We start from the raw sequence: 26,797 nt of genomic DNA on the forward strand, positions 1-26,797 counted from the left end.
ATAGGGCACTTGATTGTTGGTGGTGACTGTTGAGATTTCCCCATTAGAGATAATCTCAGAGGAATTGGTAGGGGAAACGTAGGTGAGAGGATTTGGGGAATTAGATGGGCTGACATCCTCCAATTGGGTAGGGGCCCAGTTGGAAAAACGTGGCTGGCCCCATGAGATCTTGTCGCAGATTGGGGTCTGTGGCCTCGATACTTGGGCTAGAGGTGGTGTCCTGATCTAGGTGGGCGTGATTGGGGTCAGTGGAGCCATCGGGCCCCGGTCCAGCTTTTCGTTGGGTACTTGTATTGAGCAGGGGCCGCGTTGGGGTAGACTGATGACGCGGGGTGGGGCTTAGTTTATTTTTTGGGCCGTTGGGCCTATTTTGGGGTTTTGGGATGGGGATGATTTTTTTGAATTGTACCGTATATTTTGAGTTTGAAGAAATTTACCTGAATTTGCATCGAACAAGTTTACCTGAATATGACCACCTTGTGTATTTTGATGTTGGCTAGTTGGCACAGTACCATTCTTATTGTTCGATCTTGCATGTCATTGCTTTCTCCTTCGTGGAAATGTGATAGTTTTCCGCTAATTCTCTTCCGTTCGTTCTACATTTTTCCCGGAGGTTTCCGGTGTTTCTTGAGGAGCTGTAGTTTAAGAAATCTGGTAGTTGCGTCCTATTGAGGTGTGACCAATTCTGTCGCAAGACGTACAAAGTATCCTTCTTCTTCATAGATCACTGCCTATTTATGGTCTCCTATTATGACTGAGGTTTCAACTGGTGTTTCCAGGGGAACTTGAATGCAAATGCAAGCATAACGTCCCCTAAAAATGGAGGAGGTGCATTGGTCAATTTTTAATAACTTGCCTAGCTTTCTTCCCACTTTTTCAAGAATGTATTTATCATAGAACTCTGTTGGCAATTGCGGGAGGTGAATCCAAATGGCAGTAGATGAAAGGGTAGCCTCTTGTGAGACAAACTTAGGTTCCCATTTCCGCACTGACAGGAAGTTTCCTGAGATGAACCATGGTCCTAAGTGAAGAGCCTTAACCATATTCTCTTCTAAGCTGAATTTGGCTATGAAGAAGTCCCATCCTAGGTCAATCAAAATTAACTGTTCGGATGATTTCCATAGTTCAATCAGTTTAGAGCGAAGATAGTGGTGTGACATTTTTCGTCTAAAGACCTTGATGATTACGGAGTAGTGCCACGGGAGGTAGGGGCGTTATTTATCATCCTGGGAAAGAGGAACTGAACCTTCAATGTTTTTTCCTTTATCCTTCTCTGGATTCATGGGAATGTCATTTTCGTAATATTCGGTTTGTTGGGTTGCCGGTTTGTCTAAAAGCATTTCCTTGTAGGAATGGGTTGGTTGAAGCATTTAACGTCCATTTGATTGTGTTTGTCCAGAGGTTCCGGCGGGATATGTGTTGTGATTAAGGAAGGGTCCATGTTAGGAAAGGGAAAGAGTGGGAGAGAAAAAAGCCTTAACTAAGTCTAAATTACTCTTAATTGGATAATATCTTGTCCCGCTAAAACTTAAGTACGACAAGTTTCGCATACCTATCTAAATATAATAAGAATCTGCTTCTGATTTGATGGTCGGTTAATTAACTTTTTAAAACACCGCTAAAATTTAAGTACAACAGTAATTCTAAATTTAAGATTATGACAAAGTAATATGACCAAAACCTACGAAATGTTTAAAATCTCTACCCAAATTGTTATTTAAGATGCCCTAAAAAACACTAGTCATGACGATCGAAATATTCAAGACTTAGCACACTACTTTGGTGCCACATAACGCCAGACCCCTGCTTGTTCATTACAAGAATCCCCGATTTTTGTTATATGACAATTCAATATACGTAGATCTCGTTCCAACTACTACTAGAACCCATTTTTACTCATTCAAATGTGCACAATAGTTCCACAGTCCATCAGTATTAGTAGGTGCAGTAGCTAGCAGTACTTGTCAAAGCGCTACACAATTATTGACAACAAATTCGAGTGATTTTTGCGAAATTTGCATTCATAAGTTAGAAGTTCCTACACATAATAATTTACAAAAATCTAACTCCACTCATAGAGTAGATCGTTGGATTCATCTGCCAAGTGAAAAAGCCGAGCCCAGAGCACAATGCAATCTCTCACTGTTCCTTTCTCTTTCACTCTATATCCTCCTACTCTCCCTGTTCACCTAACTACAGACTCTAAGATACTTGCAGAAAGGAATATGCAAGTGATTGATCCATCTACACTACTATTTACACACACTGCTCTAAGAAAAGGCGTAAACATGTGATTGTTTCCTGCACTACTATTTACCCACACTGCAACCTATGTTAAGATAGTTACAGATCAGGACTTTGAGTGGATGCCCCCCGCTTCAAATGTCTGCTTTAGTCTAGGAAGTTCTCGCAAAAGAATGCTACTATAGGCATCGTCCTGTCGCACGTCTATCCATCCCCCTGATTTCAGAACCTGCAAGAAAATTCAGCATAGTAATTACACAATATGTCTGTGCATATCGCATTGTGCAGATATATATAGACAAATGTATAAAACACATATAACGAATATCTACGTATCTACCCTATCTGACATTAGCATTTGGTAAGCTGCTACGCCAAGAACACGGACACGCCACGTCAAGAATAGTTAAGAGTAAGTACAGATAAAGAGAGATCCGCTGTGTGTGCAACCCAACGGTGCTTTACATGTGCTCTATAGGTGCAAATCTTTCAAGGATAAGTGGGCAGATGCTTTTTCAACCATAATAGAAATAAGGACATCAGGTTTAAGCATCAGTATGGAGCTCAAAAGAAGTGATCCAAATGGGACTCCCACGACTTCAGATTCAATTACCACCTCAATTCTAGCTATGAATTATCATTTGCTGAATGCTATTGTGAGGATCTTAGCTGCTGGATGACCACGTCACTAAACACCAAAAGATGCAAACAAAATAAAATAAAGAACACTCCAAGAAACCCTTTTCTCCATAAAAGAGGTTAAGAGAAAAGGTTTAGAACAGCTACAAGTGAAGCAAGCACATACAGAGGTACCAATAAACAAGTTAAACGGTTTGGAAAAGTTAAGGAGAGGAACATGAACAGAATGAATGAGTACAGACAACTGATCGACAGAAGGGACACGAACTCCTGCTCGAAAGCTCTTTAATGTATGTACCAAAAGTTGAAAGATTTAAAAAGCTTAATGGATGCCAGAAACAATACCAGTATCTCGTAGAATACCCTTGAACTCTGTTTCTTTGTTTTCCCCTTCAGAAGCGAGGACAAGTTAACAACTTCTACTTTCTCCTTGCCCTTTCGAGCAAGAAAGTTTTCAAGCAGAAATCTGGCAACTTTTCTGCATGCAAGAAAGCAACAGAATGAATCTCTAGCAAAAGCAGAAGAAAGAAATCTTCAGCAAGATTCTGGGAGTTGTAACAAAAAGATAGGGATAAGAGGGATAAACTGGCAGGGAGATCCCCCATTCATCATACCTTGTTCTCAAGGAAAAATTATCTGCAGCCAAAACAAGAACTTATAAGAATGGCATCCAACTAAAGTACTATGATCCACTAGATCATATTACCCCCTACCCTCCAAAAAACCTAAAAAGGACGGTACTGTCTTACATTTTTCTGAGGTATCCCCTTCAGATGAATTTATCTCCTGAAGAAAGAGGGCATTTGCAACAGTTAGCGCTTATTAGCATTAAAATAACAGATATGGACGACAACACATTCTGATGAAACAAACAACAGATTAATCTTTACAATGCACTTCTATAACTCAACACAATCTCCTGCACTCAAGTCGGGAATCGGACTACTCAATCATGTTATACCTCATCCATCAAATCCATCTCCAATTCTTGAACCTCCATTTGGGGTGCTCCTTCTTTTGTGCTTTCAGTTGAACTTGCTGGTTCGTTGTGTGATCTAGAAATTCCTTGCATGTCATGAAATCTCAACGAGCTTGAGCCAGTGACAGGTGTTGCAGGAGCAATAGGTGTCTGTTCACCATCATATCTGAGTGTTTTAGGAGATTCTGGTATACCCACATGCAGAGGTGCTGCAGGAGCAATAGGTATTTGTTCTTCACATCTGAGTTTACCAGGAGATTCAGGTATGTCCTCACGCAGAGATGACAAAGGACCAGTAGGTATGTCCTCACGTAGAGATGTTGCAGAAGCAACAGGCATTTGTTCCCCATATCTGAGTGTATTAGGAGAACCTGGTATTTCCTCATGCGGAGGAACTTCTACTGTTTCAGCAGGCCCATCCCTTGTTGATCTAATTTTGCAAATTGCAGATATAATATCAATTGAATCACCACCTGCATTGCCATGGTTGGTTAGTTAAGTTTCGTAAAACACGGAAATAGCAGTGGCAGCATCGAAAAGCTTACTCACAAGGAATTAAAGGCTCCTCGAAACTCTGAGGAAGTGAGGAAATTTTATGCACTTTCCGTGCAAGATAACTGGTATGAGGGGCTTTTCTTCTCTTGCATACCAAATCATTCGCATCACCGATCCAGCGCTTGTATACCCTGCATGGTTGGATTGTGTCACACCAATCTTTTCTAAATATGCAATGAACTTAACAAGACTTTGTAAAGAAGGTTACAACAAGAAGAATCATCAGCAGAAACCAAAAAAGCGGCTTTCATGGAGGGCATCCACAACATCATTATTTTCATACTATCAATTAAACAGGATTCATTTGAAAACTCTCTTGCAGAACTGCATGACATAAGCACAATAAGATGAATAGTACAAGTGTGAAAAGAGAGCATTTAAATGTTAAGACACAGAACTCAACACGCCACTGGCAACAACTGCCCAGATCTAAAGAAATTGAGAGCTCTAGAAGAAACTATAATGACTGTCCATTATCCTACATGCCAAAATCACTTTCCAAACTGCTACATCTTTGTCAGTTATCGTACTAACGGAACCGCAGAATGAAAAGCCTCATCTCTGCGAATCTATCCTGCATAAGATGTCTTAGTGCAGACCTTGAATAGTAAAAAGATAAGAAGGATCATACTCGTTTGAGATGACGATAGAATCATCAAATATGCACCTCCGCTTCCTTGAAATCCGAGTACGCTCTTTGGTAGCTGGGGTGCGAACAGATATGAAATCTGGTGATGTAGATCCTGAATTGAAAGAAAGTGATGTTGGTTAAATGACAAAGCAGTTTTAAGAAACATAACCTATCTGCTTAAGTATTGAAAGTGAACAAAATTAGATTTGTACCCAACAAGCTACCAAAAAAAATTGAAAAGGGGACTATGGTTCCTTTTTTCCTTTGATATTTTTTTTTTGGGGGGGGGGGGGGGAGGGGGATTCTATGGACCTCTAGCATCACCTGAGAGCTTGATATCTGGGTGTACATCAATACAGAGGGAGCGATCATGTTCAGTCCGATCCTTCCCATTTCTAGAGGAAGATGCTTCAGCATTTTTCTTTTGTTGCTTTTCCACGGAGAATGATTCACCAACGCCTGCTGGTCCTTCATCATCTACATCCCCTCCTGTATCAGGGTGTTTTAAGAGCCCAATTGGCTGACGAATTTTCTCAGATTGTTGACTAATATTGGTTCCTGCTTCAGCGTTTACGGTAATCATTGGTTCTGCGTGTTCTTCCAATGATGACAAATGCTCCTCATTTACCAAGTTCCCAGCATTAGACTCTTTCATCTGCTCATCAGTCTGGTGATCAGCTGTCTTATCAGAGGTCATCTGAAAATCAAGGTCCCCAAATGTCATAGGTTCAAAGCGCTCTTCTAAGGAGAACCTAGTCCCATTAAGGTGCCACAGTGCTGCCAAGTGGCCTGAGCCAAGTGATGGGCGGAAGTGAACATCTTTGTCCATCAGATGAGGCGAACATACGCTACACCATGAAAAGTTAACACTCTTAGCACTAGAACTACAATGTTTATTAAGAGAAGTATAGAATCAGAGCATACTCTCTAACTGGAGTGTGATCTGTGGTCAAAGACTCTGAACGAGAGACATCTTCCTCGTACTGTAAGAAGCAGCTTAATTGTCATGTATGCAAGAAAATCCATAGAAAGGAAAAGGACAAGGAAGTAGTTAAGGAGAAATTCCAAGTAACTCATGACATCATTAGAAAAAACTAATAAAGGTGACCGGCACTAAACTCACTCTTATTCAAGTACCATTAGAAATTAGCAGCTTGATAAATCAAATTATTTCCTCAAATTGAACACAGGCACCACTAACACTTTCCGGAACATGTTCCAAAAAAAAAAAGCAGTTACGTTAATAAATGAAATATCTTGACAAGTACAAATCACACTGACCAGCAGACAACAATCTACAAATAGCAAACTGATACGATAATATGCGCTACACCAATCCAAGTGATCTAGTAATCCTCTAATTTTTGTCCTGGCAATGAGTTTAACAAGAACTACGGAATATCCAAGGAACAGAAGTATTTCTTGCTAAGCATGAAAGTGATAATAGTGAATATAAAGCAGAAAGTGAGGTATTCTGCCTTCTAGAGAAATAAAACCTAGTTAGTAGTCAGAGAAATATGCTTTTAAAAGATCAAAAAGTGATAATAAATTAAACAATTACCTTGCTAGATAAGCCCAAGCGTGTTTGCTCACTTCTCCAAGCATCTGATCATAAAGCAGAAAAGTTATAACCAAGTACCCGCGGATGAAAAAACACAAAGATGTACAGTACCTGAAAGCATAATTTCTTCACGAGATGCCACATGACCACTTCAAACCAGCATATTGCAAACCAAGATTGAAATGATTAACCCCAAGCCAACAATCAGGAAACCGTGAAAGGAAAAAAGAAAAACAAAATATACAAATTGGCACTTGACAGCACAGTATACATATTTCACCTGCTTGCATTTTGATCTTCCAAGACTTCCAATTCAAAAGTATCCAGTTCAAATTTCTTTGGTCGTTTGATAAAGCAGTTAGGAGCACGCAGACCCTCAATCCTTAGAGCTGATAGTTTGCTAGTTGATCTCTTGTGAGTTGCAAAATCACCAAGTTTAACAAGAAAATGATTACAATCATGTAGAAGATATTCTACTTTCTTCGAGTATATTCTCACCACACCCAGGAGCAGGGGACCTAAAATTCTGTAGGTAACCACAGGAGCTCCATCCTTCAGAATTTTATCTGAAAAAAGAAACAAAAGCAGTAAATGAGGCAAAAACAAAATCAGTCAAGTAACTGTTAACACTTTTAAGAACTACTTTTTAGGTGCTACAATTTAGTGCCCCAATCAAACAGCAACAAGAATCTGAAATCAAAAAGATGCAATGAGCATTTGATTACATACAGACACAGCAAATCGTGAAGATGTAAATTGAAAAAAAAAAAACACCATACCGAAATCTCATCCAAGGAATTCTAGAGATTTAACATTTAACACCACCTATCATCACCCAATTTTGAAGTAAAATGTTCACAATACAACGTAAAGCCCGGAAACTTTTTCCCCTGGCTTGGAGAACATGATTATTTTTCGTGTATTTACAATTTTTTTACAATGTCTCGCGAAGTCTGTGTTAGTATAACTATAGCATCGTTGCATCTAAAACATATTAGGTCACAAACTATGGAAATATCTGAATAACCAGTATGCCGCAATTGAATCGAATTAGGCTTTGTGGCAAAATAATAAAAATGAATAGCACTCAATTTAGGAAAACTGCCCAACCCATCCAACTTACTCTGGTAATAGAAGGCTTATTCAATGTACTGATCAACATATAACACAATGGGTACAGAAAGTAACTACTAGCTGCTATTTGGGACAGAAAAACAAATTACACGAGCTGTTCATTCAAAAACAATATAAACAAACAACTTTTTTTAAGAACTAATTCAGCAGAACACCAATTTCCAATTCATCATACTATGGTTAGGATATCTAAACACCGACAGTGTAAAACATATTTACACCATCACGTCATTTAAAAGGTAATTGGAGGTAACTCTATTTAATAACATTGATCTATAACCTAGAACAAATGGTATATAACTTGCTATAACAGCTTAAATTACACTGATGGTGTAAAAAATTCGTTAGACTGTCAGCGTACATGACTTAAATCCTTTACTAAAAGGGTTTAAAAAAACCAGCAATGTTAAAAGACTACTTTTTAACTTCTTTCTATAAATGAAAAGGAGAAAAACGAGAAAGGAAAGAGCAGAGAAAAAGGAAACGTACCAACAGAAGAAGGGATGTTAGTTTGCTGAACTTGGTCCTTCTTGAGGCGTTTATGAAAATGAGCAGCAAACCAAATGGTGCGTAAAGCCCCCTTCTTTGAAAGTAGAAACTGTGAGTAAAACATGTTGTTTGTCTCTTTACCTATCTTAGCTTCTGTAAAAGAGAGAAGCAAATGCCTCCCTCTACAGTTCAAAATTCTGTGAAAATAAATATGTGTAGGAGATGAATCTAAGTGTAGGCTGTTGATATATATTCAAATTTCAAAAGAGAATAACCGCTGCAAAAGGATCTCACACAGAGAGGGAAGAAGAGGAGGAGGAGGAGTTGAGTTTTGAAGAAGGAAACGGTTCCCTTGTAGTGTGTCAGAGAAGTCTCCCAATTTTTTGTTGATTTCATTTTTCGAACCAAAAATCATCAACATGACGATATTGACCTTCTTTCTCTCTTTTCTGTATTTAAGGGGTCGTTTGGTAGGGTGTGTTAGAAAAAATAATGCATGCATTAGTTTTGTGTATTAGTAATGCTTTGTTTGGTATACTTTTTCAATTTATGTATAACTAATACAAGCATTAGTTATACACTCTATTTGGTATTATCCTATGTATAGCTAATGCATAGAAAATCATGACATTAGCTATACAAAGGCTATTAATGCATGCATTTGTATGATTAAAGACAAAATTATCCTTAAAGTCCCTTAAAGACTATGGAGGGTAATTTTGTAAATAATTAAATTTCTTAAAAATTATGCAATGCATTTTAATTTTTAATACACCACACCAAACAATGCATAAGAAATAATCTCTGTATAACTAATGCTTACATTACTAACTCATGCATTACTAACCCCTGCATTACCAATGCACCTTATTTAGCATTATTCTTATACGCCCTACCAAACGACCCCTTGATAATTATCCCTAATACTATTTGATATTCCTTATGTTTTTGGTCGTTTAATAGTAAGTTGATACTCCCTCTGATCTACTTCAAGTAATTTTTTGGTCTTTTTTATGCTCCACGATATTTGATTTTCTCTTACAGATTTTCGAGGACATGACCCTTGATAGAAAGGTGTGGAGGTCGAACAGTAGAGTTGTAGGCTAGAGGATAGTCGAGCTTTTTCTACTTCATACCAGGGGTGAGACGGGTTTGATAGGGTTGACCTTAGACGGCTTGTGGCTAATTTAGAGTCCACGCTATCCTTTCTGTTTTTCATAGCCCCGTGCCTTAATTGGTGGTTATTGTTATTGCATGTTATTTATTTTATGACTTTTATGATGTTGATACTATGTCTATGATTTCTGTTGACGATACTGATGAATTGTCTCTTCTTGTTTTATTTCTGTTGTCCTGAGCCGATGGTCTATCGAAAAAAGCTTCTCTGCCCCATCAGGGTAGGGTTCTGCGTATATATTACCCTTCCCAGACTCTACTTTGTGGGATTTTACTAGATTATTGTTGTTGTTGTTGTTGTTGTTGATGATGTTTTATTTTCTTAGATATCGAAAAAGAATTAATTTTTTCTTTCCAAAGTTGTTCTTGAAGTAAAGAACTTACGAGTAGCTTGTTATATTTTCAATAAGCAAATTACGGTTAATATAGTTAATTTCATTGTTAATTAATGCTAAAAAGTGAATTTCTTAATATGTGTAAAAAGAAAATTACTTAAAGTGGATGGGATGGAGTACCATTTTTAAAAGAAATACTTAGTTAAGAATATAAATTGTTTGTACTTGTTAAACATGTGAGATTAGTACAACAATCTTCACTTTTTTTAATGCAATGAAACTACAACTACTTGTCTTGGGGTACATTTTTTTTTTAATCTAGGCATCTACTTTAATTTTTAATGTTGAAGAGAAAAGGGAAGGTTAAATTTGTAAAGTGACGTTAATTCGCGAGTTTCTTTTTTTAATTTGTCTGATTTATCGGCAGTAAATAAAAAGAGACAGGTTTGTGCTTATCTATTTTGGGGGAAACGGTAACTTCGATGTACGGTGTTTTTCGGGGCTTTGACCCGATTCAAAAATGTTTTTATCCTCTGCTTGCCAGCTCATCCATTTTGACTGCAGTACGTGTCATTTTGACACACCCTTACCCACCCTCTGTCAATTTCTAGTTCACTTCCAGAATTATTATATTATATTATATTATATTATATTATATTATATTATATTATATTATATTATATTATATTATATTATATTATATTATATTATATTATATTATATTATATTATATTATATTATATTATATTATATTATATTATATTATATTATATTATATTATATTATATTATATTATATTGATTCTGTTATTTTAAAACACGCAGTGGCTTCCGAAAGAAGAAAAGGTTGTCCGATATAAGTTTTTGTGGTGATATAAAATAAATTTCATTCTTCTCAAGGAAAAGAACACTAAAATTTTGAGATCGTGGCGAGATAGATAATAAAAAAACAAGGCCGCCTCAAGTAATATTGTCTAAGTAATGTTCAGTTGTTATAAATATATTATATTGTGGATGTTGATTTAATACTTCATCATAAATAATTTTCCTGAAAAAGCCTAAAAAGCCTATTCATATGAGACTCCATCGTAAATATGTTTATTTATTTAGTACTTTATTGGAATAAGCTTCCTGAAGAAGTTTATCACTTCGGTACCCGGTTATGGATAAACATTACTCTAGGTAGAAGATTATCCATACCGGGTATAATAAGCTTATCCATTCAGTACTCCGTTATGGATAAACATTGCTCTGGTATAGTAGCAGCTTACACAGCAACTTGCAGTAACAGCTTACACAGCAGCTTGCAGTAGCAACTTACACAACTACTTGTAGTAGCAGCTTACACAACAGCTTGCAGTAGCAACTTACACAGTAACTTGCAGTAGCAGCTTACACAGCAACTTGTAGTAGCAGCTTACACAGCAGCTTACACAGCAGCTTCCTTTCTTCTATAAATAGAAGAGGTTTCAGTTAATTATGTACATCCGTTTGAATTCGAATAATATATCAGTTTCTCTCTATACTTGTCTTTACTTTATAGTCTTTATTTCATAATACGTTATCAGCACGAGACTCTGACATCTCGAGCAAATACTTTGAAAGTATTAGAGGTAAGAACTTTCTTTTCCTAAATAATGTCAAATCTTTCTAAACTTGAATTTGTAGCCCTGGATATATCGGGCAAAAGCTACATGTCTTGGGTGTTTGATACTGAATTCATCTTGATGTGATGGGTCTGGCAGACACTATCAAGGATAAAAATCAGGCATCAAACCAAGACCGTGCCAAAACAATGATATTCCTACGCCATCACCTTGATGAGGGCCTGAAAATGGAATATCTCACTATTAAAGATCCAGTCATACTGTGGAATAATTTGAAAGATAGATATGACCACCTGAAGATGGTCGTTCTTCCACAGGCACGTTATGATTGGACTCATCTAAGGCTACAAGATTTTAAATCTATCAGTGAGTATAATTCTGCTATGTTCAGAATTATTTCTCAATTGAAGTTATGTGGTGATAATATTACTGATCATGATATGTTGGAGAAGACTTTCACCACTTTTTATGCCTCGAATATGCTCCTGCAACAGCAATATCGAGAGATGGGATTTAAAAAATATTCTGAACTTATCTCACATCTTCTTATAGCCGAGCAACATAATGGGCTATTAATGAAAAATCATGAAAGCCGACCTATTGGTTCTTGTCCATTCCCTGAAGTGAATGAGACGAACTTCCACCAAGCTAAACGTGGAAGAGGTCGTGGCCCCAGTCGTGGTCATGGCCGTGGTCGGGGAAGAAACCTCAATCATGGTAATAATAATGCACCAAAGAAGCCTCCTCACCACCAATAGTGGAAAATGAAGGAACAAAAGCATGAAGCGGTGCAAGCGCCAAATGCAGAAAATGCATGCTATAGATGTGGAGGAAAATGGCACTGGTCACGTACCTGTCGTACACCAAAGCACCTGGTGAGCTTTATCAAGCCTCTCTAAAGAAGACAGAGAAAAATGCTGAAGCAAATTTTATTTCTGAAGATAATTTAGACTTCATGCATTTGGATGTAACTGATTACCTTGCACTCCCAGAAGGAGAAACAAGTCATGTAATCGGTGGTGAATCTATAGAAATTTAAATATTTTAATTTTTGTTGTTTGTAATAGATAGTATGGTTATGTAATTGTTGTACATAAATAAAAGTTATGCTTTGATAATGATGTTTACTATAATATATCTTATTTATGTCATTTTGAAGAATATGGATAATATTATTAGATCAACTTAAACTCTAGCAGAGTTTGCAAGAAATATACAACCACCAGAAGTAGTTTTATTTCATATATCTCATTGTAATTAACCATAAGAAGTGGTATATATCTATGATCACCAGAAGTGATAATTTTGGCTTTCTATGGTTACAATTGAAGATAAGCTACATAAATATTCTCTATATTAAATGCACGCCTCGATTTGCTCCTGAAGCAGTAAATATTTTAAAAGAGATTGAGGCATCACAATTTGATATGATTAATGCGCATTCAGATAATTATGTTCGATTTCCTGAAGGATGAGAACTTTTGATAATATTAATCCATTCTCTAAAGTGAATGTGACAATACTAATAAGTCGGGTAAATATGAACGCGCTCTTGATGTGAATACATTACAATTCACCTCCAGAAGAGTTAATATAATTGAGAGAATATATACTCAATATTTCGTATTTTAAATTTGCTCCTGAAGAAGTAACACAATTGAAATTGCCTCCTGAAGTGGAAAAATATTATAGAGGAGTTTTCGTGTGCTTAAACAATTGTTTTACATTATTTATTTGATTGTGATTTTCTCTCATGATACCAGAAGTGTATGAGAAATATTTGATAGTACAAAATGTATCAACAACTCCTGAAGAGCTAACTGTTTGCCTAAAGGATACATGACACCAGTAGTGCCCGATAAATATTAGATTGTGGATAATAAATGAAGGCTCTCGAAGAGCTTATATACAAATATGTCATTCATATTATATGATTATGGTCAAAACATATGTTGTAGTAAACCTGAAGTTTACTAATACAAATGGCTATCATATTGAGACTACAAATGATTGGAAGATTGATAATCTTCATGTTTCCACAATCATAGGGGGTAAAATAATATGTATGTGAGAAGTTACCCGTCTTATTCTTTAATTTGTACTATATCATGTATCACAGTAAACCAGAAGTTTACTAAAGCAAAAGTTTATGCCATAGTAAACCAGAAGTTTACTAAGAGATAGCACATGACATGATAAACTTGAAGTTTTCATTTTCCATTTTTAAATGAGCTATTTGAGAATTCGGATAAGCATATACTAAAGAACTAGAAGATTCTTCAGGAATTCTCATGTGTTGCTTGTTCTCATAATGAATTGATTATACCAGCTAAAGTTGGGACTAAGACCCCTGATTTTGAAATATATAAAAGGTGAATATGGGCCGTCCACCTATCATGTGAACCACTTATAGATGCATATATGAGATGATTACATGTATAATTATTGTCAACCTGCAGTTTGGCATTTGGAATTGCTTTTCTCGATTAAGAGCATAATTTTCACATTATGAAATCAAGACAGTTCATCTTGATAATGCTGGTTTATATCCAAGTTGGTTTAGCATTGAATACCTCCTATTAGTGGCTAAACCATTGCTTATGAGAACAAAGCTTCATGTGTTGGTCTAAGATTTTCTAAATTGCATATAGCAGCACTTGTATGCATCAGATCAACAATATATGATAAGTCCTCCCTTCACAATTGGTTTAGGATCAGAAACCAAATATTTTTACTATCTTTTATTGCATGAATCGAATTATCATGATCCTCACTTAGAAGATAATTCAAGTTGAATGCCAGAAGCATTTGTTGACCCAAAATTAAATATCATATTTCAGCTGCAAATGCTCCTATTAAAATTAAAGTCCCTGAAGGATAGAGTTTACTGTACGCATGAAGCGTGGTAGACCAATCGGTTCCAAAGGTAACAATCCTTGAAAAATAGTAGGAGCTAATGATCAAAATGAGGAGGAAATAAGCTCTAGAAGAGCCCACGACATAACATTTCATGAAACTCCCGAAAAAGTTCAGGTACTTGAAAATAAAGAATGTGATGAGATCTCCACAAGTTATGTCGCTTTGGAACTGACACAAAATGATCGTCGACGATAAATTTAATACAGTATAGTGCACAATATTGTAAACGATTGTGAGGATCGGACTAGCAGTCCAGACACTTGAAGATGTCATACCATTTAGATACAAGTCTTAATCTATATGACTTATTTGGCTAAATCTATATGAAAATCCTTGAAGAATTGAAAATGCCTGAAGTATATAATTCAAAGTCTTGAGAAATGTACTCGATCAAATTGTAAAGATCTTTGTACGGTTTAAAGCAATCTGTGCGCGTGTGGTATAATCGCCTCAGTAAATATTTGCTGAAAGAAAGTTACATAAATTATGTCCATATATTTTTATAAAGAAAATGTCATCAAAATTTGTTACACTTGCTGTTTATGTTGGTGACATAAATCTTATTGGAACTCCGGAAGAGCTCCAAGAGGGTCTTAAAAATACTTTTACATGGACAAAGTGTACCCATTAAGTACACCAATGAATATTCAATCACTTTAAGTGAATAAGGATCTGTTCCAACCTCTAGAAGAGGATGAGGAGCTCCTTGGTCCTGAAATACTCTATCTCGGTGTAGATGGTGCACTTATTTATCTTGCTAATGCTAACAAAAGTGGTGCAGATCGTATTGGTAAAGCAGATACAAGTTATTTATCTGATACCCATAAAGCTCGATTTCAAACCGGCAAACAGGGAGTGCATATGATTGAGATCAGTGATTCATTCGAGAAACACGTGGGTTGGAATGTGATAAAAGACCCACAATATTATACGAAGACAATGTTTCATGCATATCCCTATTAAAGGGAGGATTTATAAAAGGAGATAGAACGAAGCACGTTTCACGAAAATTATTCTACACACACGATCTTCAGAAAAGTGGTGACATTGATGTGCAACAAATCCGTTCAAGTGATAATCCAGCAGATTTATTCACTAAATCTTTGCCAACTTCAACTTTTGAGAAGATGGTATACAAGATTGGAATGTGGAGACTCTAATATTTGAAACAAGATTTTCATCAGGGGGAGTAAAATATGTGATGCACTCTTTTTCCCTTACTAAGGTTTTTTCCCATGGGGTTTTCCTTATAAGGTTTTTAATGAGGCACCTAGCAATGCGTATTACTAAATATGTGTACTCTTTTTCCTTCACTAGTATTTTTTCCCACGTGATTTTTCCTAGTGAGGTTTTAATGAGACACATTATCTTTTAATGAACATCCAAGGGGGAGTGTTATAAATATATTATATTATGGATGTTCATTTAGTACTCCGTTGTAAATAATCTTCCTGAAGAAGCTTATCCATATGGGACTCCACCGTAAATATATTTATCTATTTAGTACTCTATTGGAAATAAGCTTCCTGAAGAAGCTTATCACTTCGGTACCCGGTTATGGATAAACATTACCCTAGGTAGAAGATTATCCATACCGGGTATAATAAGCTTATCCATTCAGTACTCCGTTATGGATAAACATTGCTCTGGTATAGTAGCAGCTTACACAGCAGCTTGCAGTAGCAGCTTACACAGCAGCTTGCAGTAGCAGCTTACACATCAACTTGCAATAACAGCTTACACAGCAGCTTGCGTAGCAGCTTACACAACAACTTGTAATAGCAGCTTACACAACAGCTTGTAGTAGCAGCTTACACAACAGCTTCTTTTCTTCTATAAATAGAAGAGATTTCAGTTCATTATGTACATCAGTTTGAATTCGAATAATAGATTAGTTTCTCTCTATACTTGTCTTTACTTTATAGTCTTTATTTCATAACATCAGTGAACTTTTACATTTATATCATGTGGATCATAAAATAATCCGTGCTTAAGATTCATTTTAATTCCTATACTTATTAAAATAACTAAAATTGGCAAACAATTAGTAACAGCCGTTATGATTAATTACGTTTCTTACTTTTAAAATACAAAATAAAGCAAAGTATGGGAACCAGATGAATTTTTTGAAGAATCGTTATTAAGAAATTTGATAATATTTGGCACCAAGTACATAGAAAAGATGGATAATTGTATTTTTAATTTAATTTATTATTTGTAAAATTGCTTTCGAAAAGTAGAAGAAATATCATTTTAGTATAATCATTTATAGAGAGCACTGCATTTTACTTTATTTTGCAGTTTAAGTAATAAACATGATTAGATTATTGCTACCGCTACTATATTATTTTCATATAAGTATAGAAATTGATATGAACTTAGCCGATAATTATTTTATGATCCACATGGCATAAATTTAAGGATCCGTTTGGTTATAGATTATGCCAAAATAAATTTGGGTTTTATTTGGCAAACACATGTTTGGCCATAGATTTTGCCTATATTTTGACAAAATCTCAAATCCCAAAACCAGCTCAATGGGCCAAATACCTAATAATACACATTTTTTTTCCAAAATAAATTTGAGAAATATGTTTTGAAAACGTATATCCAAACACATTTTCTTCTTCAAACCAAATTTTATCCAAATCAGATTGTTCAAAATAAATTAGAGAATCTGTAAGCACGTGATTTTTGCCCTAGATGAGAATTACTCCCAGAAAATTCAAAATAAAATGATTTTTCTTGGTGTGCAATTTTGAGTATTTTTGTGATATTTTTGGATTATTATTTGTATTTGTCTATGTTTGCTTACTTGTTAAATTAATAAAAAATACAAAAAATATGTCGCATTTCGCATGTAGGATTTAATTCTACAATTGTTAGTAATTAAATTAGTTTTACAAAAAATTAAAAATTACAAAAATAGGCATCTTTTGCATTTTTAGCATTTAATGTCCAAATGAACAATTTTATGCTTAATTATTACTTAATTGTGCGTTAATTGTTATTGGGAGTTAATTTGCGCTTTTATAACTTAATTTAGTTTTTAATAATAATTTAAGTATTTTTATAATTTAGTTTTAGAAAATAAAAGAAGAAAAGAGAACAAAAATACAAAAGAAAATCGAATTGGGCCACTTCTTCAATTGTAAGCCAAAGGCCCAAAAAATTGCCCAATCTTCTCCATGACCCAGTCCACTTCAGACCGGGTCGACCCGGTCCGCCCCATTAACCCAATACCCAACCCCTTTCTTCATTTTTTGGTCTAAACACAAAAACAAAACAAAGAATAACAAAACAAAAAACCCTAACACTAACATCCGCCTCCCCCCTCCATCTCCTTCTTCTCCAAAACCTTCAACCCAAGATAACCATGGCTGCCTCCCATGGCGTCGTCCAGTCCTTCGACCAAACAGTCCCCTCCCTCGTCGTCGTTGTCCGTCGTCAACACCACCCTAAACAACGACCATGGACGCCTGAACCGCCGGACCCCCGTCACTGCCCTCGTCGTCCAGCCCATTCCGCCATGGATGAGCGTCGACCAGCTGCTTCCGTCGAGCAACTTGAGGCCAAAACAAGCCTCAGCTGCTGCTGTTCTTCTTCGTCTTCTTCAGCTTGAGCGTCGCCATGGAAGCTGTCTCCGAGCTGCTGCTTCTGCTTCACGTCCATGGCGTCCAAACGTGCTGCTGCTGCTTCCCGTTCCACCTTCTTCTTCACTTCCGGCTGCTGCTACTTCTGTTTCAACCTCGCCGTCCAGCTGCTGCCTCATCGAACAACCATGGCCAGTCTCCATCGTTGCTTCTTCTGCCTTCATTTTCTTCGCAAACGAACCAGCTGCTTCCGTTCATCACTTCTCTTTCATTCCAGCTGCTTCCGTTCATCACTTCTCCTTCGTTCCAGCTGTTGTATCTTCAGACGAGCTGCTCGGTTGAGTTTTAGTCGAGGTCGTCGAGCGTCGTTTTGAGTTCATCAAAGTTTACAAGGAAGGTGAGTTCGTCGTTGAGTTCGTCGTCGAATCCGGACAGATTCATTCCCATTCGAGGTTCGTCAAAACAGTCCGTACATATTTCATTTCGATCCGGTTAGTAGTTTTTGAGTTTTATTTTGTCCGTATTTTGCTTTAATATTTTCGAATCTAAAATCGGAAAATGTTTGTTTTGTTTATCGTTTGAATTAATTTTTAGTTCATGTTCATGTGTTGTTTGTTAAATTAATTTTTCAGATTTCAAATGAAAGATTAATCAGTTATTTTTCATGTTTATTTCATGTTTGTATTGTTGTTTAAGTGAATATTTGTTAGTGTAATGTTTGTTAGATTCAAATTGAAATTTAATTGGTTAGTTCTTCAATTTGTTTCATGTTGTTATGTATTTTCCAGAAATTATTAATGTTGTTTGAGTCATGTGAATCCGTCATGTTTGTTGTTAAAAATAGATTTAGTTCATGTTCATCTTTGTTTGAAGTTCATGTTTAAATCCAGTTGTAAGCACGTGATTTTTGACCCTCCCCGAGAATTTTCACATTTTTAGTGTGAATATGTGAAATTGGGTCTAGTATAGCTATTTTAACTATTTTTACTTTATTTCGTTGCAAAAAGAAAAATTTCAAAAAATATATATATAAATTTTAGTTTATGTATCTCTCATAAACTTGAAAAATACAAAAATTGCACTTTATTTTTGTACTTTATATAATTTCGAAAATTACAAAAAAAAATAGTTTTATTAATATTCTATAGTCATTTTTAACTTTGAAAAATACAAAAATATTATCTCATATTTTATCTTAATATTTAAAAACGAAAATTACAAAAAATATAGTTTTATTAATATTTTGTAGCTATTTTAAATCTTGGAAAATATTCAAAAAGATATAGTTTTGTTTAAATACTAGTCTTATTTTTGGTAGTTATTTTGCTTACATAGGACTAGTTAAGCAACGTGTTCCTATTTCTCGGGTCCTGGCAAAAGAATAATCTTCGGGTTTAAACTACCCGGTTTTAGGCCTAATTTTCGGACCGAGCCCATAATAAACCGTGTCCAGGACACGTGGGGAACCCCAATACGCGTGGGGGACATATGCCTTGAACCCCACCACGCGTGGGGCTCATTTTTTGAGGGCAAAACATTACAAATACACGAACAAAACATGAAAGGGAGGGGGATTTTGGGAATTGAAAAAAACGGACTTTGAAAATTTGGTTTTGGAAGATACTGTTCATCTTCTTCTTTGAGAAGAAGAGAAACGAAACCCTACCCCGTGACCCCAACCCAGTTTTCGACCACCGGACTTCCCTCCATTACCAAGCAGACCCCTCCTCCTCCCAAGCTTCCCACCGAGTAACCAGCCCCCCTCCCCCTCGTCGTCAGTTCCCAACGACAACCAAACACCATAACCACCATCCAAACAACCAGTTCCCCGAGCTCCCCCACGCACCATCACCCATCACAGAACCAACCCAAACAACCAGCTCCATCCTGCCCAATACCAACAAACCATCACCTTCCTCCTCCGTTAAACCCACCATGAACGACCACTAAGCTCCTTCATACCTTCCGGGACCCCGTCACCTTCCCCGGCATCCCCCCCAGCGTCCAAACCCAAAGACCACCCCGTCACCAACCTCCTCCTCCCAAACACCACTCCGACGCCATAACCACCACCCCTCACGTCCAAAAACCCACGACGACCTCCCCAGCGTCCAAAACTACAGCCCAGTCCGTCGTCCAACCACCCCTATCGTCAACTGCCCAAACGACCCCTCCAACTGCAGCTTCACGTACACAGGTGTCGCGCCGAAAAAATACAGCAGCAACCAAACAATCCCTGGTCGTTGACAGTTGTGGGTCCGAGCTTTCTGTTCGTCGAGGTCCGGTACGTTGAGGTCCGGTACGTCGAGTTTGTTGTCCGAGGTTTCGTCGCGGGTCCAACGCATCGGACGATAATATCAAGTAGGTCATCTCTGTCCATGTCCTTCATATTTGTTGTTTAGCAATATGTACATGCGTTTGTTGAAATACAATCCTAGTTCATGCGGATAGTACGCGACATTATATACATGGTGATTGCAAATTGCTATATTTGATAATTAACCCCGTATGGTATTGAAATTCGGCCGTGAATGTCTTTCCCGTTGTTTCGTTATTTTAAGTAGCTATTTGACATTTTGTTTCTTCATGTTTAAATTGTTGTTATCCAAATATTTGTCGTAATAGAGGTTTGCACATATTCTGAAATGTGTTAATTATTTAGTTTGTCTTAATAGTTGTTTATACATGTGGTAGTAAATGTTGAAATTATAGTAGCAATTTTAATTCCGCGGAAAAATGCTCGCTTCATCAAATGGGTTCAATCTATAATCTATGATCTCGCGAAGAAGAAAAAAAAACATAGTTATTTTAGCCTTGTCCTATTTCTAAAAAGAGAAAATAAATAAATAAATAAAATGAGACGAGCCTCGCCAAAGAATACAAGCTGCGGGGCCCTCTAAATGTATATATTAAATACTTAGATTCCGGGACGGGCCGTTTAGCAAATTTCACGGCCCTACCCAAAATAATAATGCGCTAGTTGCTTTAGGCGCGCCTTTAATAATGTTATCTCCCTAAACTCGGGTGCACATTTATGTGACCCAAATCCAAATCTCAACGGAGTCGAAATATGTCTCTAGTCACGGGCGCATTGATTGTGGCGTGGCCTGAGATGCATTTCCATGACGTTGCAAATTCTTAAAAAAAAAAATAATAACAATGAGATGAGCCTCGCCGAATAAAAATACAAATTGCGGGGCCCTCAGTAAATACCTGTTTAAAATTACTTAGAATTCAGGAGGGTTGTTTAGCGAATTTCACGGCCTCCGCAAAAATAATAATGCGCTAGTTGCTTTAGGCGCGCCTTTAATAATTTAATTTTCTTAAACTCAGGTGCGCATTTCATGCGACCCAAATCCAAATTCTAAAACATCAAATAAAATATGTTTCGGATTGTGGGTGCATTTCATGTGACACAGTCCAAAGATATATTTTTAAGCGATGTTCACATTTCTTAATAATAATAATTAATAAAGCGGTTAAAAGATAAAATTTGCACATGGTTCATAATTGTATTAAAAATCAGATAAATAAGCCGAATATAACAGTTGAGCGACCGTGCTAGAACCACGGAACTCGGGAATGCCTAACACCTTCTCCCGGGTTAACAGAATTCCTTATCCGGATTTCTGGTACGCAGACTGTAATATAGAGTCATTCTTTTCCTCGATTCGGGATTAAAATTGGTGACTTGGGACACCCTAAATCTCCCAAGTGGCGACTCTGAAATAATTAAATCAATCCCGTTTCGACTGTCCTTTAATTGGAAAAAACTCCCTACGCACCTCGCGGTGCCGGAAAAAGGAGGTGCGACAGCTCTGGCGACTCTGTTGGGGACTTAACCCAGAACCAGTGGTTCAGGGTTAGAATTCGAGCTTAAAATAATTGTTATTATTTGGCTTTATTTATTATCTGATTTTTACATGTTTGAGCCTAATGTGCTAAATGCTGCTTTTACTGCTTTGATATTACGTGAACTGTATATAAACTGTGCCGAAACCCCTATACTTTCTGAGTCTTCTAAATCATGAAGAAGGGCATACTTCGTATGACTTCTTTTCTGTATAGTGTCAAATCCCAATTTAGAACGAGGTTCGGATAAGTTGCTAAGCCGGTGAAGCTTCTGTATTCCCGGTACGCTGCCCCCCCGGCTCGAGCTGTCCGCTCGGGTAAGCCAGGTCTAGAACAAACACCCAGGTTCTGAACCTAGTATAACAAAGCCACATGCCGGATCCCTAGTAGGAACGTTTATTTGCATCATGTGCATTTGACTTAGGGGACTCAACACAGGGGTTGGGTCCGTCTAGGACAAGCAACCTGAAAATAATAGACAATCTTTCGGCATCCTATGTGCTACATGTTGTATTTAGTCAAGGGCGTATGGGTCATTGGGTCATTTCCAGCATGATGTTATTTTAATCAAAGCATGGGGAACATTTGTGGAATCCAAGAAGCCTTGGAATTCCCTATGTCCCCCACGCTTGCTTTTTGGGAAAACACATGGGGAACATTTGTGGAATCCAAGAAGTCTTGGAATTCCCATATGTCCCCCACGCTTCATATGTTGGGAAAAGCGCATGGGGGCATTTGCGGAATCCAAGAAGTCTTGGAAATCGTTATGTCTCCCATGCCACATTTTTGAAAGAAATAATAAATAATAAAAAAAAAATTACAAATAAAACAAAGCATGAAAATTCAGAAAGATTTTGTATGTTTTCATTATTTTTCACAGATTAAAAATAAATCGTGAAAAAAGAGGAGAAAATAACAGCATAGCAGTCCGAGTAGAGTCGAAACTCTGCCGAAATTTTAAAAATGAAAAATGTCTTGTTAGTTTGTTATATTAAAAGCAAAGGAAAAATAAAAAAAATCACCATTGTTCTGTCTGTTTTTAAAAAAAAAAATATTAAAGAAAATAGTTTGTTTTGCCATTAAATGAAAATGAAAAAGAGTTTGTTTTTTTTTTTTAAAAAAAATGTTTTATTTTATTTTATTTTGTTTGTCTATGAAAATGCCAGAAATAAAAAATAAAAAGAGTTTTATTATTTGTTCCAAAAATAGGTATATATATAATCCAAAAAAAGAAATTTCAAAAGAAAGTTCAAGATTCAAAAAGATAAAATAGATAAATATAAAATCCGAAAATATTTTGATTCTTCTTTAGAAAATTCAAAATTCAAAAAAAAAAACATTTTAGAAGCATTTCTTATATTGAAGGTAAAATTCAAAAATATTTTCTTCTTTTCTTTAGAATAAAAAAAAACGAAAATTCAAAAAATATTAGTCTTTCTTTTAAAAAGAAAATCAATCAAAAATAATATTTCCTCGCTTCTTTTAAAGTAGTTCTTTTAAACGAAAATTCAAAAGGGGTTAGTTCATCTGCTTATTATTATTTGCCTACTTATTCTTATTTGACCGAACTACGCGGGTTTGATTCTCACCGGATGTGAGATACGTAGGCAACCCTCATCGGGTCCAACCCCACCTTCTCAAAAAAAAAAAAAAAAGAAGAAGAAGGAATGTTTTATGTTTTTCGTTAATTCGTTTGTTTGTTATAAATGAAAATAATAGAATAATAGTCTATTTGATTGTTGTGAAAATAATAATAATAAAAAAAAATATAGAGATGGAAAAGGGTCTTCTCAAAAATAGCTTATTCGCCCGAACTACGCGGGTTTGATTCTCACCGGATGTGAGATACGTAGGCAACCCTCATCGGGTCCAACCCCACCTTTTGCTAAAAAAGCAAAAAAAAAACAAATAATAATAATATAAAAAAAAAATACATGTCAAATTTTAGTTTTGTCATAAAGAAGTCGGGTGACGCTGTTTTATCAAGACATAGCCGAATGTTCCCGAAAGGGACGCTGGAAGGCTGGTTTTGTATAAACAGCCACTTTTGGGTTATTTTTAAGACTTGGTCCAGTTGACCCCCACGGCCTAAAAATCTTCGTCCCCGAGACGTTGAAAGGCCGTGTTTGCAATATTGAGTTTTCTAATTTGAAAAAAAAATGATAAAAAGAGTCATAAATAAGTCAGGTGTTTGTTTTGTCATAAATAGCCGAATGTTCCCGAAAGGGACGCCGGAAGGCTGACTTTGCATAAATAGCCACCTTTGGGTCATTTTGAGATATGGACCCACACAGCCTTAAGAAAGCTTCGTCTCCGAGACGCTGAAGGGCCGTGTTTTGCAACACCAAGTTTTTATCATAATTTGAAAAAAAAAACAAAGAGTCAACGGTCGGGTGAACGCCGTTTGGATGTTCAGTCAAAAAATATATGAAAAAAATAAAATAAGCCGAGCCAGTTTCGGCCGCGTCTTAAACCGTTCTTGCCGAAATAGCCTTAGAGTATCTTTCAGTTGTCGAAAGGCTATTTTCGTAAAAGAATGGACAAGTTTGTAAAGTGTCAAAATAATCCTCCCCGGCCTCAAAATTCATGTAAAATTTGGAAGGGGCCACATTTGCAAAAATAACCATTTAGTTGCATTTGTCGAACAGAGAAAGGGAGCTGGAATTTTGTTTTTTTTCTGCCAATCTTTTGATTAGAACATGCAGTTTGTTTGATTTTCAAGTTTGCGGGTCATCTTTAAATCTTTGAAGCCCAGTTTGTTTTAGTATGAAAATCGAAAAATTGTTTGTTATTGTTTATCTCTTATTGGCACGAACTACGCAAGGTCTGATTCATGCGGGGTCATGATACGTAGGCAATCTCCATAAGATTCGACCACAACAAAAGAAAAAAGAATGAAAAAAAGAGAATGAAAAAAAAAGAATGAAAAAAAACGAAATGAAAAATGAAAAGAAAAATAATGAAAAAAAAAGAAAAAAAAAAGAAAAGTTGTTGTCAATAATGAGGACCGACTGAGTCCATTCTAACCTGTTTGTTTTGCAAATAAGTTAAGGTGGTTGGTTTGTGGTAAGCCGGACAATGACACCCAGAATCCTTTACTTGCACCTCCTGATGCACACTCTGCGGGGATCAGGCCTGATGACGGAAGCATTCGAGTCCTATTGGGAACTTGTTGACTAAGGGTAATGATATGGAAGCTGGCAATGGTCATTGCAATACTAATGCAAAGCTCAGTGGCTACGATGCCAAGTTTGATAAAATGGGAGGACGCTCCGTTCCTTGGTTAACAAGAAAGAAGCAGTTGGTGGCTTATTTTGTTGTCATTCCTGTTTGTTCGGATTATTAGGATTGTAATTCGGATTTTGTTTTGTGTCAATATCTTTCCGCTTATCTTTCCGTTTTGTCATAGCAGTTTGTTTAAATTTCGTCCAGTTTGTGTTAGGATTTTTGTTTGTTTTGTTATTAAAACCATTTCGCCGGTAGTCTAATACAAAGTCCGGTCTTTTATTATTTCCAGTCATCTTTGTTTAGTCCTTTTATCATTTCATTCAATGCCGATTCTAGGGACATGACATGCGCACTCACTTTGGGCCTAGTCTTTAAAGTTAATCATAAAACCCCGAAAAGGTGATCAAAGCATTTAAAGGAAATAAGAACGGTTTGAGATTATTTGGATCCCGAGTCATGTAGAACTGGGGCAAGTTAAGCACAAAGAAAACCGTTAAAAGAAAGATTCGCCTAAATTGACATGAGGTTTGTCCAAGATAATGAGAGTTAGAGTGTCGCCCAACGGTGCGTTAGAAGTGACAGATGAACAAACAAATGTTGAATATAATTGTCAAGTCCAGCACCCTCAAAAGAGAGTACAAATTTAAATTGTGTTGTTTGCACTTGGCATGTTTTAAAGACTGGAATGACGAAGGCATTTTGTTCTGCTACCTAAACACTTTATCCTTTGTTACCCCTTTTGAGCTTTATTTATTTTTTCTTTCATACCCCTCGTTCGGAATTAGTAGCAACGAATAAAATACGCAAGCATGGCGGGTAAGAGGAAAGAAAGAAAAGAAAACAACAAAATAGGAAAAGAAGAATGAAAGAAAAAGAGAGAAAAAAAAATGACAAAAGAAAAAGAGAAAAGAAAAATGATAACAAAAAGCAAAAAAAGAAAGTCAAATGGAGAAGAGGAATTGGGAACTACGTTTGACCTGATTCCTCAAAGAGGATACGTAGGCGCTTCACGGCTCGGTCATAGTTTTGAAAAATGAAAAACAATCAATTAAAATATCCCCAAGCAGGAAACTGGGGCAAAAAGTTGCGTTTGATGTGAATAAATCTAATTCCGAAGGTTGTAACTAATAACCCAAAATTCATATATTTTTGAGCCTTTTATACCCTTTCTTTCTAGCCTATCCAAAACCCACATTACGGTCCAAAGAAAGACCTTCTGATCAGTCTTCAAAAGATGCCAAGTCAGACAAATGAAGAGTCTTACCGGCGAACATAACATTCTGTTCCACAGCAGAAAGGACTCTAATCTCCAGCAGAAAGAGTCGTACCGGCGACACTCCAAATCCCCAGCTGGAAAGTGATACAAATGAGAGAGTCTTATCGGTGAAAACCTTCACAGGCACCATAAGGCGATGAAAGCTGAGAGAAAACCAAAATGAGAGAGACTTGATAGTGAAAACCCTTCGGGCACTACAAGTCGAATAAGATTGAGAATCAGAGGGGGAATCGCCAATGGAAGATCTTAAAAGATGATTGACGGCAGAGGATAGGCCACATACGCATGTCATGGCCATTAGAGTCGGTATCTGCGTTTGATAGGTTTTTATTTATAGTTTCTTTTGTAAAAGAGTCATCGTTTCCTTTGTCTTTTATTTTGTTTCTGTTATCTTTCTCCTTTCATAAAAAATCTCCCCAATAGAGTCTGTCCGGTCAGAACAAGTATGAAATGACTTCAAAATATGCCATCAGCTTTCCAAGATGAGATCTGACTAGTATATCCAAATGGTATAGTCAGCAAGGAACAAGCGCGAGACCAGTGTCAATAAAGATATCCCCAGCAAAGGGAATTAACAAAA

General features: G+C 36.6%; 1 protein-coding gene across 4 annotated transcripts; it reads right to left on the minus strand.

Annotated features, from left to right (window-relative positions):
• Positions 1–1,983: 1,983 nt before the first annotated feature.
• Positions 1,984–8,659, minus strand: LOC107798511 (sister chromatid cohesion 1 protein 2). Of its 4 annotated transcripts, XM_075250568.1 has the most exons (14): positions 8,233–8,620; positions 7,108–7,175; positions 6,890–7,020; positions 6,721–6,758; positions 6,610–6,653; positions 5,973–6,031; positions 5,373–5,896; positions 5,049–5,160; positions 4,412–4,548; positions 3,845–4,335; positions 3,633–3,669; positions 3,498–3,519; positions 3,229–3,361; positions 1,984–2,473 (listed from the first exon to the last, which is right to left on the minus strand). In XM_075250568.1, exons 1-14 carry the CDS (start codon positions 8,354–8,356, stop codon positions 2,351–2,353), a joined length of 2,043 nt encoding a protein of 680 aa, XP_075106669.1. In that variant the 5' UTR covers positions 8,357–8,620; the 3' UTR covers positions 1,984–2,350. The 4 variants fall into 4 exon arrangements, 2 of the variants coding, with proteins under 2 accessions (XP_075106669.1, XP_075106668.1); XM_075250567.1 differs by having other exon boundaries at positions 6,890–7,175; positions 8,233–8,659; XR_012708163.1 differs by lacking the exons at positions 3,498–3,519; positions 3,633–3,669 and having other exon boundaries at positions 3,229–3,391; positions 3,830–4,335; positions 6,890–7,175; positions 8,233–8,659.
• Positions 8,660–26,797: the final 18,138 nt, after the last annotated feature.

Source organism: Nicotiana tabacum, chromosome 3 (assembly GCF_000715075.1).
Source record: "Nicotiana tabacum cultivar K326 chromosome 3, ASM71507v2, whole genome shotgun sequence".
NCBI classification, from domain to species: Eukaryota; Viridiplantae; Streptophyta; class Magnoliopsida; order Solanales; family Solanaceae; genus Nicotiana; species Nicotiana tabacum.

What these genes read in the sequence shown, in the direction of transcription:
- LOC107798511 (XM_075250567.1), bottom strand. Translation starts at nt 8,356, where the DNA reads ATGTTTTACTCACAGTTTCTACTTTCAAAGAAGGGGGCTTTACGCACC. An exon ending in GAAGATCAAAATGCAAGCAG is followed by an intron (nt 6,759 to 6,889) that starts GTGAAATATGTA and finishes GCTGGTTTGAAG; the next exon opens with TGGTCATGTGGCATCTCGTG. An exon ending in GGGTATTCTACGAGATACTG is followed by an intron (nt 2,474 to 3,228) that starts GTATTGTTTCTG and finishes ATTTTCTTGCAG; the next exon opens with GTTCTGAAATCAGGGGGATG.